Source organism: Trematomus bernacchii, unplaced genomic scaffold (assembly GCF_902827165.1).
Source record: "Trematomus bernacchii unplaced genomic scaffold, fTreBer1.1, whole genome shotgun sequence".
In the NCBI taxonomy this organism is placed as follows: domain Eukaryota; kingdom Metazoa; phylum Chordata; class Actinopteri; order Perciformes; family Nototheniidae; genus Trematomus; species Trematomus bernacchii.
This window is the reverse complement of record NW_022987573.1, coordinates 1,727,250-1,741,190: the sequence shown is the minus strand read 5'-3', so window position 1 is coordinate 1,741,190 and position 13,941 is coordinate 1,727,250. Positions and strand designations below refer to the sequence as shown.

General features: G+C 41.1%; 3 protein-coding genes across 3 annotated transcripts; 1 reads left to right on the top strand and 2 right to left on the bottom strand.

Moving 5' to 3' along the window:
* The first annotated feature begins 25 nt into the window (after positions 1-25).
* On the top strand, positions 26-6,137 carry LOC117479466 (ceramide synthase 5-like). The gene is made up of 10 exons (XM_034126421.1): positions 26-273; positions 1,577-1,679; positions 1,896-2,026; positions 2,484-2,541; positions 2,646-2,696; positions 2,837-2,929; positions 3,794-3,922; positions 4,254-4,360; positions 4,508-4,664; positions 5,248-6,137. The coding sequence occupies exons 1-10, from the start codon at positions 98-100 to the stop codon at positions 5,389-5,391; spliced, it is 1,149 nt and encodes a 382-aa protein (XP_033982312.1). The 5' UTR covers positions 26-97; the 3' UTR covers positions 5,392-6,137.
* Positions 5,753-10,077, bottom strand: si:ch73-233m11.2 (NACHT, LRR and PYD domains-containing protein 14). The gene is made up of 9 exons (XM_034126417.1): positions 9,905-10,077; positions 8,108-9,707; positions 7,863-8,024; positions 7,584-7,757; positions 7,320-7,493; positions 7,018-7,191; positions 6,761-6,934; positions 6,508-6,675; positions 5,753-6,383 (listed from the first exon to the last, which is right to left on the bottom strand). The coding sequence occupies exons 2-9, from the start codon at positions 9,691-9,693 to the stop codon at positions 6,314-6,316; spliced, it is 2,682 nt and encodes an 893-aa protein (XP_033982308.1). The 5' UTR covers positions 9,694-9,707; positions 9,905-10,077; the 3' UTR covers positions 5,753-6,313.
* A 663-nt stretch (positions 10,078-10,740) lies between these two features.
* LOC117479468 (keratin, type II cytoskeletal 8-like) lies at positions 10,741-13,793 on the bottom strand. Its single transcript, XM_034126423.1, has 9 exons — positions 13,456-13,793; positions 13,126-13,334; positions 12,963-13,023; positions 12,736-12,831; positions 12,469-12,633; positions 12,132-12,257; positions 11,746-11,966; positions 11,126-11,172; positions 10,741-11,017 (listed from the first exon to the last, which is right to left on the bottom strand). Exons 1-9 carry the CDS (start codon positions 13,783-13,785, stop codon positions 10,929-10,931), a joined length of 1,344 nt encoding a protein of 447 aa, XP_033982314.1. The 5' UTR covers positions 13,786-13,793; the 3' UTR covers positions 10,741-10,928.
* Positions 13,794-13,941: the final 148 nt, after the last annotated feature.

Here is a 13,941-nt window from a genome sequence, read left to right as displayed (position 1 = left end):
AAATATCCTAAGCCGCCAGATGTTCAACAAGTAACTTTCACGGTTTCACGGTTGATTCACCTTATTTGTTTGATCTCGACTATTTTCCTGCTCCCCGATGACTTCCTCTATTTTAGACTGGATTTGGAGTGAGAGCTTTTGGCTTCCCCAAAATGTTACATGGGCGGACCTGGAGCGCCCACCACCTGGTGAGGAGTATCCCCGAATGAGAGACATACTATACGCTCTACCTCTGGCTGTTTGCGTTTTTCTACTAAGAATGCTTTTTGAAAGGTAAACCGCACCCTTTTACCTTTGTTTTTGTTATATTTAGGTAACGTTATTTTATGTGAATGTGTGCTCTGTGTGCCTGCACATTTCGGGGGATTTCAGCCTATGTGGCAACTGTTGCTCCAAAATACAGGAATAAAAACAAGCTACCAAACTCATTGCAAATGAGTAATTCCTTATGTATGCAAACTTTCAGGAAACTAGAGAATCAACTCTGGATGCTTCAATAAAAATCCTGTGCTGGTGTTATTACAAAAACACCCACACACAATGTGGTTACTAAGACGTTAGACAAACCAATTTTTATTACATTGACTTCATTGATGGGGACTGCTTTAGCTTCTGCCTGTCCATGTGAAAGATACTTGCTAATGCTACTTCTCTCCTGTTGTTGGTTTTGCCTTAACCTCCTAATAACAGTTTAAGCATTCCTTTGAGGTGATGACACATGAAATAACTCCAATGACTTGAAACACACGTTTATCTTGCTCAGCAAAACACCTACCTAATGATAGTAAGGTTATTTAAAAAAATTTAAAGAACTGGCATGAAATAGTTCATTTAGTGTATTTACTTGTGATCATTGGAAACTGAGGCTGGGTTAGATACTTTTGAAACTGTTCTGTACTGCATACGATATGTATGCAGTACACAGACTTTATGTGCAAGGAAGACTGATATAGTCTTCCTTGCACATAAAGTCAAGAAGTTTTACAGCAAAGTTCAACTAAATTAGGGGTTATGCATGGTTTTCTCTCAGAGTAAAATGAAAGGGCAGGCCCTAAACTCAGTCTTTACTTCTATTCATTCAGTATTTTTCAAAGTTAGGAAAACTTTCTAGATAAGTGTGGGTTGTTGGGAGATTGAAATTAATAGCTGAGTCTGAGCATGAACACTGGTCAACTCATATGGTCATGTGGCACCCATCAATTTGGTGGTAAGAGGCAGTCCTTCCTTTCCCTCACATGACGGTGGTCCTCATGCTCTGTTTAGACTAGGTGCTACATTCCCCAGAATTCCTCCTAACGCTCGCCTGTGTCTTCCTTACAGACTCTGTTGTACCCTCTTCCCCTCCCTCTAAGACAAAGTCAAACATTACTTTGTAAGCAAACTGCAAACTCAACAGTTCAAGTCAATGAAGGGAGCCCTTCAGACAATCCTAGCTAATGGTTCAACTGTTCGAACCTGTACAACGTGCTTAACTTATCTCACTGACTCTCTCCTTGTTTAAGTCTCTCTTAATACTTCACCGTCTCTGTGTCCCCCTCCCTCTCACTTTTTTTTGCCTCCGTCTGTGTATTTACAGGCTAGTGGCCAAACCCTGTGCCCAAATACTTCGGATTCAGGCGGGAGTGCCTCGACAAGCTCAGCCCAATGCTGTCCTGGAGAAGGTGTTTCAGTCCAAAGCGGTACATAAAGCCCTTACTTGTTCTGTAGTCCACTAAATGTTATTCTGCATGCTGGAATAGTAAAAGTTACTGCACTGACATAAACCAACACAGACATAATGATAAGGGTAGTCAATCATTTCAAGCAGTGTGACAATCATACCTGGTGTTGTGGTGTTTTTGAGAGTTGAAGAGAGACTATGGAAAGCAAGTCATTTCTATTTGTTCCGTCTTTAGTGTCCAGACACGAGGACATTGGAGGGACTCTCTAAGCAGATGGACTGGGATGAACGGAAAATTCAGAGATGGTTTCGGGTCCGTCGAAACCAAGACAGGCCAAGTGTGCAGAAAAAGTTTTGTGAGAGCATGTAAGTTCTTGCTAAACTAATATGCAGTGTCTATGTTTTGCCATTGGGGCTGCAACTACAAATTATTTCATTATTTGTTGATCTGCAGATTAATTATAATACAAGATTACTTCTTTAAATGTCTTTTCTTGTAAGTCCAAGACACAGAGATGCATTTTCTGCGATTTTTGCAGGAACTTAAACAAACTTTAACGATTGATCTATCAAAAGAGTTGAGTTCATGATAAATATTCTGCCCATGGCTTAGCCGACTTAACGTCCCAGCTGTATTTGCCATAAAGTTTTGAACAGACTTTCGTAAAATAAATCCTAATGACTGGAGTGTCCCCCTGACTTTACATGTAGCGATACCAACATTCCTCTCTGAGGCATTAGCATTACTTTAGAAATTAGTCTTTTAAGAAGAGAACAAGTTTCATTGTTGTTTCCCAATTCAACCCCTTTTCTTTCACTTCAGGTGGCGATTCACCTTTTACTTTGGGATTTTCATCTATGCAATTAGACATTTGTGGGTGGTGAGTCAAACTGCTTTTGCACAATACTGATACTGTTTCATTGAAGTATGTGAGCCTACTGCTTGTTTTTTGTTTAACTTATCATATGTATCTGTTTCTGTCAGTCGCCTTGGATGTGGGACACCAGAGAATGTTGGTACAACTATCCATTCCAGGTAAATCGTTTTTTATTCACTCCATCATTATAATATTCAGCTGCTTTTATTATGTTTCTAAACTGTACAGCACCATATTGTTGGCAAGCCAGTGGTGCTTCTTTTAACGGTGTTTTTTTTGTTTGTACCTCCTCCTAAAGCCTCTGAGTGCTGGACAGTTCAACTACTATGTAGCTGAGCTTGCTTTCTATTGGTCCCTGATGTTTTCCCAGTTCATAGACATCAAACGAAAGGTAAGTCAGCCTTACTAACACTGTTGTACTGCCTCTTATTTACCCTTTCTACCAGAATAGTTTTGCCAGCTGTTCATATTGACTTCATTGCATAAACTTGCTCAATCAATCAATGAGAAGGTAACTTTAGCATATTAGGGAAAACTTGCTTTTGTCCATACTGTAGATGTGTTTTCCTCTGCATTGGAAAGAATCAGTCTTGGGTTACGGTGACATTTTATACATTCATGCTTCAGTTAACTCTGCACTAAGATTTATTACTACTACTTTTAATTTCAACCCTTATTGAATCCACTCAGAGCTTTGAAAAAATAACCTTGAATAACAACCAAAACAATCTGAGAATTATGCCATTTTTATACTCAGGGCAGTATACATTTCTAATGTTATCCTACTTCACTTCCAGCTGTTCTTGTTTTCGTTTGTAAATTTGCCTTAAAATTATATTGTTCTATTTCATTTCAATGTTTCAATAATTTTTCCATTTTCATTTGAACATTTATTCATTTATGTTTTACTCTGCTATATTGTAAATGAGGATTCTTCCTCAATGTATTTGCAGATGTACAATTAAAAAGGTTACCAATGTATTGAAATTAGCATATTATAATGTGCGCTGTCAGAACAGGTTAGACCATGAAAAGCTGCACATTATTTACGATGCCTGTTATCAGCCTGTTTTACCGGTCTTTAAACAAAGCTTTTCAGTTGGTTTCATGACAGCCTGTTGATGGATTTAAGGGAAAGGCAGTGAGAATTACTCTCCAAGTTCATCCCATTATTCTCTGTATTTTTACAGACCTGCAAAATTACATTGCATCATATTCATTCATTTATTTCGTCTTTTCATTTCACTAATCACAGGATTTCATTATCATGATTGTCCATCACCTGGCCACCATCTTCCTCATCACATTCTCCTATGCCAACAACATGCTAAGAGCTGGCACGTTGGTCATGTGTGTGCACGATGCATCCGACATCTTTCTCGAGGTAAAGATTCAGAAGTGAAGATTTTCTTTTTCCTTACAGCACTTGTTGAAGAATTAAACTTCATTGTTTTACAATATGAAGGCAAACAAAGATGGGAACAGGACACTGTGAGCCACTTGTACAACTGTTTGTACCTGTCTGAGAGAAAAGCACATATCTATTACAAGCATTTCCGTATCTAGCAGCACAAGTAGCATAGAGCTGCACTACCTGTCTGACAGGAAAACCAATCCATCACTACCATCAGTGACATCACTTCAAGATCATTGCTGGAGATACTGTTGTGATATGTTATTACTGTGAACCATCAATTCCTTATTTATTCTCCAAGGCTGCCAAACTGGCCAACTACGCCAAGTACCAGAGGCTATGCGACGGCCTGTTTGTGGTGTTCAGCATAAGCTTTTTCATCACTCGACTTGTCATCTACCCTTTCTGGTGAGTCAAATGAGAGCTTATTTACAAACCAAATTACATACCTTTCCCTACTTGACACATATTTAGGAATTGGAGAGTATTGTTACATTGGTTTCATAAAAAGCAACATAGCAACCAGTAACCTTTGTATGTGTGTATTTGCTGCAGGGTTGTTTACAGTGTTCTGGTTGAGAGTTGGGAGATTGTGGGGCCGTACCAGGCCTGGTGGTTACTCAACGGGTTGCTATTGGTGCTGCAGACTCTTCACATCATCTGGTTCTACCTCATTGCTCGCATCGCCATCAAAGCTATATTCAAGGGAAAGGTTAGTCTGGCTTTTTTTCCCTTGTTGCAATGTTGGTCAGTTAGTCTAGAACTGTGGTCCTGACTTAAACATTACAACTATTGGGGTTGGTTTTAATGAAGTTATTCCTCCCCGCAGGATGGCTACTAATGACTTAAGTGATAGTCTGAGGTGTCCTTTAGTGCGGGATGACATTTCTTTGTTTTAGTTAACTGTCTTGACAACTTTTGGATGAACTGCCATTAAATCTGGTAGACTTGCATGTTCCTCTCAATAATAATAACCTTGGTTTTCCTCTGACTTTTTCTTTAGCGCAATCATCAGATCAAGATTAATGTGTTTAATACTCTGATATAAAACCAAATACCTGTAAAACTAAAGATATTCCCATCAGCCTCAGCTATACTCTCATCGCATCATTTGGTAGACATGTAACAGTCAGAGATTCTCGGTTGTATTTTCTGAAATCCATATGTATTCTTCTTCACATCTTTCCCTTACCTTTCTGACATTTAGGTCAAATATAAAACAGCAGCCTTAGTGTTGTTTTCCTTTCATCACTATCCCAATGGTTAGTAAAATTGTCATCCTGTTCGTTTCACAGGTGGCTAAAGATGACCGCAGTGACATCGAGAGCAGCTCGGACGAAGAAATTGATTCCAGTTCCGGTAAAAATCCCAGTCAGACTCTGAATCCAAAGGACAACAATCACACTGGGAACCCTAATGGAGACACTCATGACCACTGAGTCCCATGAGGGGATCAATTCCAGTGGCTTTTATTCACCTGCTGCGGGCCTGCGTGACCCACCTCGTCACTTTGACCTCCTGAAAGACTTTTTGTTCATCCAAAAACATTTGCTGTCGTCCCAATGGAGAATGGACTCGGACACAGAGGAACTTTGTGTGTGGAATAAAGACTTAGCGCTGTCTTACTGAGTCAAGTTTACACTGTGTGAGGTTTACATCTGTTTTTAGCTTACAGGAGTGGACAGAGAAATATGTGTGGTCTGTCTGCACCTTGCTGTGTGTGTGTTTGTGTGTGTTTGTGCGTGTGTATACAAAGTAATGAAATTGAAAAAGAATGTCAACACTGCTATTGTCAAGAAGCGTTTTCTACATTTTATTTGTGAAAATGGTAATATATTTACAGCTGAAAAAACAAATCACTGCAATCTGCCTTATTGAAAATACTGCTTACTCTAGTAAGCCAAAGATCTCTCTTAAAATGCCAAATATTTCTTAATAAAAGATTATGCATCAGTGAACAATGTGTAGGATTTTTATTATATAGCGAACTTGACTGTATAATGAGTACAACTGCTGCTGATTATATTCTTGATTAGTTGCTTGATATACAATAATAAGTGTCAGTATAAGTATCATAGTCTGTCTTTTCTATCAACTGGTCATGTTTCTTGTTTGTCAAACAGTCCAAACCTAAAGATATCTTATTTAAAGCAGAGAAAAAAGCTAAATAAAATGTAACATTTGACATGTTGTAATCAGTGAATGTGCCGTGCCCCAACACAATATTCCTTGACGTATGATTATACAATGAGTGATTGAATACTTATGTTTCTGTTGACTGACAAATTAATCAGTCCTTTAATCACTTGAACTCAAATAATAATCACTGTTTGTGATCCTCTAGCAGTGTGTGATCCGTCTTCAGTATCTTATTTTATCACACTCGTCCAAGATGCTCAAAGCTTCTTCACTGAAGTCGTTGTACTTCAGGCTAAAAAAGAGAGAAAGCAGAGTTACACAAGTTCTAAATGTTTCCCCACTTTATGTAAACTTTATGTAAACCTTATGTAAAGTTCAAGATAGTTTATCTGTTTACTGGAGCAAATTAGTCTTACTTCATCTCCTGCATGTTGTCGCTGTCCTGCAAGACCTCGACGATGGCGGGGACGGAAGCGTCGGTCAGCGAGTTGTTCCTCATTTCAAGGGTCTTCAAAGTCTTGCTGGCCCTTATAGCAGCACACAAGTCCTCAAGGCAGGCGTCCGTCAAACCGGTCATCTCAACACTGCAATACAAGAGAGGCAGACGTATTTAATGTAGTGCTCACTGCAATGTGGTGATAAAATAGTTGTTTTATTATTTTGACTCACTCCAGTTCCTCCAACAGACAGCTTGGATGTGCAACAGCATCCCAAAGATGTTTAACCCCTTGGTCTCCCACTGCATGTATACCCACAGCAAGGGACTTCAGTCGAGAAGTCCCACTTGTCAGCACTGAGCTCAGCTCTTTGAAGACCGGCTCGGTCAACTCGCATCGTTGTAAGCTGTAGGGTGTATATTAAATATTTGTGAAAGGTGGTACCTCATCACTGAAAAGTCAACAGAGTGATAACACATGGGACCCTACCAGAGCTTTTCTAGGCGACATCCGGGTTGACGGAGGGCTTGGCAGAGCTGCAGCGCCCCCTCCTGTCCCAAATCATTCACTGACAGGTCCAGCTCAGACAGAGAGCAGTGCTCCGACATCAAGGCCTCCATTAGATGAGGACAGCAAGAACCTGTCAAATCGCTGTCGAAGAATCTAAAATAAAAAGATGTCAAAAAGGTCATCAATAGCAAAAAAGATGGATGTCAAATATTATTCATCACACGTTTATTTTATGTGTCAAAGCACACATACACATTGAGTTATTTCAACGTCAGTCTTACTTGAGGCTTCGCAGTTTGCAAAGCGGGTGTTGCAGAGACTTGCACAAAGCCTCCACTCCTCTTTCACCAATCGTGTTATGGTTCAGGTTCACTTCTCTCAACTCGGATTGGCCAGAAGACAAAGCTGCAGATAATGAGTCCATGGATGCAGCAGTCAACTTGCAGCCGTGTAGCCTTCAAATAAACCGAAGAAGGTGGGTTTAAAAAAAAAAAAGAAGACAGATCTAACAAAAAAAGAAATGTAATCTATAAAAAGGTACATACTGGAGGTCCTGTAGCTTGCACAGAGGACTCTGCAGCGCTTTGCAAAGCTTCGTCAAGCCCTGGTCCCCGATGTCATTAAAGGTCAGGTCTAACACACACAGCTGGGAGCTGCCTGAGGTCAGGGCTGACACCAGATCTTCACACATTGCCTCTGTCAGGTTGCAAACTGTAAGTCTGGGAACATAAAAAGCAAAATGTTTAGGACTTATTAATGTGCTTTTAAGAAATGTGTGTTATGGTAAAGCATTTTTAAAAGAATGCATTCAGCTTAAATCTTACTGTATTGTGTGAAGCTTGCAGTCTCTGATGCCAGCGCAGAGAATTTTAAACTTTTCATCTCCGAGGTGTGAATGTGAGAGATCGAGCTCCTTTGTGATTCCTCTGCTGAGTGCTGATGCCAGATGAGAGACGGCCCCTGCACTCAAGGAGCTCTGTGACAAGCTGGAGACACAACAGAGCAATCTTTTATAAAATATGCTGAATTAAATTATGCCTGGACATGTCAATTTCTCACCTCGACTTACCATATCTTACGTGACAAGGTCATAGTTGGAGCTAGCCTCTCTGCTTGTTCCTCCGTCAGATTCCTTGTGTGGTACAGATTCAACTGCTCCAGCTCACCGAGGCACGTGATCACATAATTCAGAGCCACACAGTCCTGGAGGCTCAGGTCTCCATAGCTGATGCCTATTCGTGCTGAGGGGGTGATAATCTCTTTCACCAAACTCTCATTCTGAGTTTGATGAAGCAGATGGAAGCAGTGTTGGTGCTTTTCTTTGTGAAATCCCTTCAGTGTTTGCTCTGAGTTGCTTTTAAACCACTTCTTGAAATCCATGATCTGATCCGAGTTCAGCTCCCCCAGCATGCTCTCCAGAGGTCTGCGCTGAAGTGGCTCTGAGAGAGCTGACAAGAAGAGATCCAGAAATTTTGCATGGCTTTTGTGCTTTTCCAACATCTTCTCTGCACCCCGGGGCGTTGAGTTGTCACAGAAGACAGAGACAGCCAAGAGGAACTCCTGCATCAGACTGGAGTGGAAGGAGAAGACACGTCTCTCTGATTGGTCACCATGAACTTGCAGAAAAGCACCAACGGAAGTAAGAAACTGTTGAAAACCAAAGGAATTCATTTCTTCTTCGGTGCAACTCGAATGCTGATCAAGGAGGCAATGAGAAGCCATCTTGCCGAGGGCAGATATGAACTCTCTGCTGCTGGCCTCGTTCAGCGAGAGCGACTGAATCAGGTGGACCAGGATGTTTACATAGAGCTGAGATAACGTTTCAGGAAGTTTAGCACCAGCATCCATCAGAGACTTGTAAACAGAACAAACTGTCCAACAAAATCTTGGGGAAGTGCAGATATCATAAAAGCCCAAAGTCTTTTCCATGTGGATTCTTGCTTTTCCTGCAGCAATCAGGTCAGGAAAGAACTTGTTGAAGTATGCTTCTCTTTGAGGCTTCAGAAACCCCAACACCTCCACCTTGGTGCCGCTCAGAAACTTCAGGGATCCTGTTGACCTGGATGCAACCACAAAGGCAGCTCCTTTCAGCAGGGATCCACGAAGCAAGCTTGCCACTAAACATGACATTGAGGCTGCCTGGCTGGGGTCAGAGCACAGGGTGTGGGCGGACGGATCCAGGCTTTGTTTGCACTGATCAAGATCATCAAACACAAACAACACCTCTGCAGGATTCTTCAGAATTAGAGGCAGTGACTCACGAGGGACATTCCCGTGGTGGTGTAGGAGTAATGTTTCCAGGGAGAGCTTGCCAGTGAGAGAATTTAACTCCCTCAACTTGAAATGGAAAACATAAGGAAAGTTTTGAAAGTGCTCTCCTTTCGCCCAGCCCACAACTAGCTTCTCTAAAGCGGTGGTTTTCCCTGATCCCTCAGGACCTGTCAGTATCACAGATCTGGTCTCATCAGTCAGAGCCGCTTGGATGGCATGATCAAGGGAGTTGTCTTCTGCATTTCTGTCTGTCGCAAGAGCATCAGAAGTCAGCAGGGATATGTACCTATTGTTCTTTATCACACTGACAGGCAGCTCCCCGCCAAGAAGTGTTGAAATTACTTCTGGTTTCAGGATGTGAGTCAGCACAGCCACTTTGTCCATTGTGTAAATAATTGCTGTGAGAATACATAAAATACAATATAGTTAAACCAATAATGACAGTCTGCAAGAAACATGTAATGCCTGCAAATAAATTACAGTGTTATTAACTTTAAGTTACTCCCTGACTCCAAAATCTGTCTACCAAATCATACAAGGTACAGTAACAGAGCACATTTGTAATTTTCGAAAACACGGAAGTGTGTGTAGTTACCTTGCAGTCTACGCAGTGCAGAGTCAGACAAACAATAAGAAAGTCTCGAGAAGACAGTCGGTAAGGAAAGCAGACGGGTTATTGTTTTAATGGTGGGGTACCGCCAACACTGTGAAGGCAGCAGCTGTTGCAGACGAGCTATCTATCAACCGATAACCGTTGCGGAACAGGAAATAAAGTCGGGTATTAAACCCTGAGCTCTGCCTTGCAGACGAGGGAGTGGCGCAATAAGAAATTGTCCTGCGACACTTTGCAACTGTTTTTATGCTCCCAAAATTAAGTTTTGTTGTCTTACTACATTTACTCAAGAATCCAACGATTAATCTTTTTTCTTATAGGCCAACTCTCACAAGATAATAATTCTGGTTATATTCAAAAACTGTATTTATTTAGCAGCCTTATATCCAGAGAGAGTATTAATAAATGATTAAGCTACCAGTTTTATATTATAGAGTCCTTAAATGAACCCCACCCTTACCAGCTTCAATGCAAAAATACATACAACATTATAATGCAAATATCTTAAATGGTCCCTTTTCAATAATGAGTACTTTAATTTTGTACTTATGAATATGTTATGCCATTAAGTTGTTTCAAAACTGGTTTATTCTGGTCAGAGCTCAGTCTGATATTGTCTGCAGCTGGTTAGAGTAAGCTGTATTTCCTCTTTTTGGATAGCAGTTATTACTTTTTTTTGGACATTATATGCATTTTATATGATGTGACACAAGTCAGCTACTGCTGACTTTTTAATCATGTTTTAATGAAGATTTGAAGAAGAGAGTAACCAAATACACTGCAATTAATTACTACCCAACCGAAAGAAGGACACATGATCATGCAACTGAGCACATCTTTATTACAAAAACAGGAAGTGGTCATTCATGTTTCATTCAATGGGAGGGGAAGTAATGGTTAGTTGGTGCAGCTGTCTTAATGTAGGTTACAATGAGATTAATGCAAAGGTTCGAGTTGAATGGTCAAGGGGATCCAGCAGGCTAATATATTGTAGGTTTTTTCTGCATTAGTTCCATGTTGATATGTCTTGGGTCTCCACTGTCTTGATGAGGATTGCACTTTGCCTTCGTGGCCTGGGGTTGTCAACATGGACGGCTGTTGTGGAGAGGATGGTGGACAATGTTACTTACAGTCACACACATTACACACAGTCATAAAAATTCTGATACAAATGCTAAAAATCTCCAGTATAAAAGTACTTACTTTGGTTTTGCACAGTTTGGATGTTCACAATAGAGTCCTGTCCAATTCTATGAGTGAGAAAGCAGAAATTGGATAAATACATAAAAATACTAGCCCTGATGTTGAATATAATTGTTTTTTAACAGGAATTCACTACATTTAAAAAAATAAAAGTCTGTTTACAGTTTGTTTTTAAGTGTGAAATAAGCTCATTGTTGCCACTTGTTGGGGGAAAACCGTAACTACAACTGTGGGTGTCACCAACCATTAAATACCAGAGACTTCATGGATGAAAACAAACTGGATTGTTAGGTTTGCAAATGTAAGTCAGATCAACAACTTGAAAAAAGCAGACCAAACTGTTGGTGGTCGAGTTTACTTTAAATCATTGTGGGCAACAGGTTTTGACAAGGAAAAAAAGGTTAGGGTTAGGGTTAAAAAAGGTGGAATGGGTATGCTGCACAATCGTGATATTTTTGTAACTCTTCATCTTGTGTCCAATAATGACATTTATTACAAGGCTGAAAATCAATTTAATTTTTCAAAAATGCCCCCATCGAAAACCTTATTTGACCTTCAACTATATCCAGATATCATGTGATGAGAACTTGACAGTGTTGAGATCTACCAATACCACTCACCTTTCCTCCTCTCCCTCCAGCAGTTTCCTGTAGGTGGAGATCTCTATGTCCAGGCCCAGCTTGACATTCATGAGCTCCTGGTACTCTCTGAGCTGCAGAGCCATGTCATGCTTTGCCCTCTGCAGAGCCCGCTCCAGGTCCTCGATGCGAGCCTTGGCATCCTTCACGGCCCCCTCCCCGCGCTGCTCAGTTTCAGTTACCTGGCCCTCAATGTTGGCACGCTGAAAAAATTTCAGGAATGGATGGTGTCGGAATTTAATTACACCTTTCAGCAAATCAAATGTAAGGCTCAATGGAAGCATTACCGTCAAACTGTAAGACTAAACTACAAATGTAGTCGCTTTTGACTCATAACATACCAGACAATCTATAAACCTTTCACTCACCTGTGCCTTTACAGCCAGGATCTCATTCTGCAGGCGGCTGATCATTCGATTGAGCTCAGATATTTCCCCCTTGGAACTGCGCAGATCAGTGCCATACTGGTCGGCTGTGGCTGTGATCTGGTCAAACTGGTGACAGCAGATAACAAACAGAGGACATGAGATCAGTAATTATCAGGTTTGACAAGGGCGGTACCTGTCAAAAAAACAGGGTCTTCTAGTAGATTTACGAGCTTTAGCTTACTGCTGAACCCATTCATGTTTATAGTTTGAGAAACTGGTTTTACTACAGATGTCATGATATAAATTATTATTCATTGTTTGTACTTAAGTTTTTTACCTTGCTCTTGTGCCAGTTTTCAGCTTCTTGACGACTGCGACCAGCAATGTCCTCATACTGAGCCTTGACGTCTGCCACGATCTGATCCATGTTCAGAGCTCGGGAGTTATCCATCTGCACCACCACAGAGGTCATCTTCAGGCTGTCCTGCAGCTCACGCAGCTCCTTTTAAAAACAAATACACACAGCAATGGTAAGAAGAGAAAATCCAGAACACAACAAGCTGCATATTTTTCTTTATATTTGAAAAATGTTGCGTTTGCGTACCTGGTCATACATAGCCTTGAGGAAGTTGACTTCATCACTTATCATAGACACCTTGTCATGTAGATCCACCTTGGACATATAGCCTGCGTCCACATCCTGCGGGCAGACAGAAAACAAACAAACACACCTTTCTTAATGTTTAAGCTTTTACCGTGTTTTTACAAAAACTTTCTTTACAGGTTAAGAAAATAATTATCTCTCATAGCCACCAGGACTGCATACTTTACCTTTTTGATCAGGACAAACTCATTCTCCACATCATTCCTTTTGTTGATCTCATCCTCATAGCTGAAAAAGCCCAGTATATTGGATTAATCATGCAAAGCTTGCACATCAGAACACGTCTTACATCTCAAAATTAAAAAGAAGTTCATTTTCTTTCGCACTTACTTTGTCTTGCTGTCGTTCACACTTTTGTGCATGACATTGTTCTCCATGTCCAGTCTGTGTTTGTCATTGTTGAGAAAGTCCAGGTGCTGCTGCAGGCTGGCGATGTAGGACTTCAGCATGGGTTCAACAGAAGAGGAGGTGGTGGTCTGTCCCTGCATCATATTCCACTTGGTCTCCATCATTTTGTTCTGCTGCTCCAGGTGCCTCACCTGTGGCACAATTAGAAAATACCCTCCAAATCAAACATCTTTTGTAGTGATAATATAATTGTTGGATTAAATCTGACATTCAAAATCCCTCAGCAAGAGTTGAGGAGAAATGTTCTCTTACCTTATCAATGAATGTGACAAAACGATTGTTGAGACCCTTGATCTGCTCTTTCTCCTTGTTGCGAACCACTTGGATGTTGGGGTCGATGTCGACGTTTATCGGGGTGAGCAGGCTCTTGTTGACGGTCACGGCTTTAATGGAAGCCCCCTGATAATCCCCGCTGCTCATCCTGGGGATGGAGTAGGATCCCATGGACATGCTGCTGAAGCCCCCTGAGGACGTGCCTAGTCCTGGACGGCTGCTGCGCTTGCTTCTCATACTCATGGTTGAAGATTTCACTGCTGGAGGGGATGGAGGTGGTGGTTGAGCTCTGTTTGTTGATCCCTTCATCTTTTGGGTTCTACTTTATAGGCAGGTGTGGGTGTGGCACGAAAAGGAAGTTATGCGGCTCCCCAATGTTGGTAAACCAGTCTGTCACATACCACCTGTTCTCCCACCTACCCCCTCAGTCAAAGTTGCATTGTTTCACGCTGGAATTCAAGCCTG

What these genes read in the sequence shown, in the direction of transcription:
- LOC117479466 (XM_034126421.1), top strand. Translation starts at nt 98, where the DNA reads ATGACTTCCTCTATTTTAGACTGGATTTGGAGTGAGAGCTTTTGGCTT. An exon ending in CTAAGAATGCTTTTTGAAAG is followed by an intron (nt 274 to 1,576) that starts GTAAACCGCACC and finishes GTGTATTTACAG; the next exon opens with GCTAGTGGCCAAACCCTGTG. An exon ending in CAATTAGACATTTGTGGGTG is followed by an intron (nt 2,542 to 2,645) that starts GTGAGTCAAACT and finishes TGTTTCTGTCAG; the next exon opens with TCGCCTTGGATGTGGGACAC.
- si:ch73-233m11.2 (XM_034126417.1), bottom strand. Translation starts at nt 9,693, where the DNA reads ATGGACAAAGTGGCTGTGCTGACTCACATCCTGAAACCAGAAGTAATT. An exon ending in TGTCTGTTGGAGGAACTGGA is followed by an intron (nt 6,676 to 6,760) that starts GTGAGTCAAAAT and finishes CTTGTATTGCAG; the next exon opens with TGTTGAGATGACCGGTTTGA. An exon ending in GACAACATGCAGGAGATGAA is followed by an intron (nt 6,384 to 6,507) that starts GTAAGACTAATT and finishes TCTCTTTTTTAG; the next exon opens with CCTGAAGTACAACGACTTCA.
- LOC117479468 (XM_034126423.1), bottom strand. Translation starts at nt 13,785, where the DNA reads ATGAAGGGATCAACAAACAGAGCTCAACCACCACCTCCATCCCCTCCA. An exon ending in TTGTCACATTCATTGATAAG is followed by an intron (nt 13,335 to 13,455) that starts GTAAGAGAACAT and finishes ATTGTGCCACAG; the next exon opens with GTGAGGCACCTGGAGCAGCA. An exon ending in TCCTGGCTGTAAAGGCACAG is followed by an intron (nt 11,967 to 12,131) that starts GTGAGTGAAAGG and finishes AAATTTTTTCAG; the next exon opens with CGTGCCAACATTGAGGGCCA.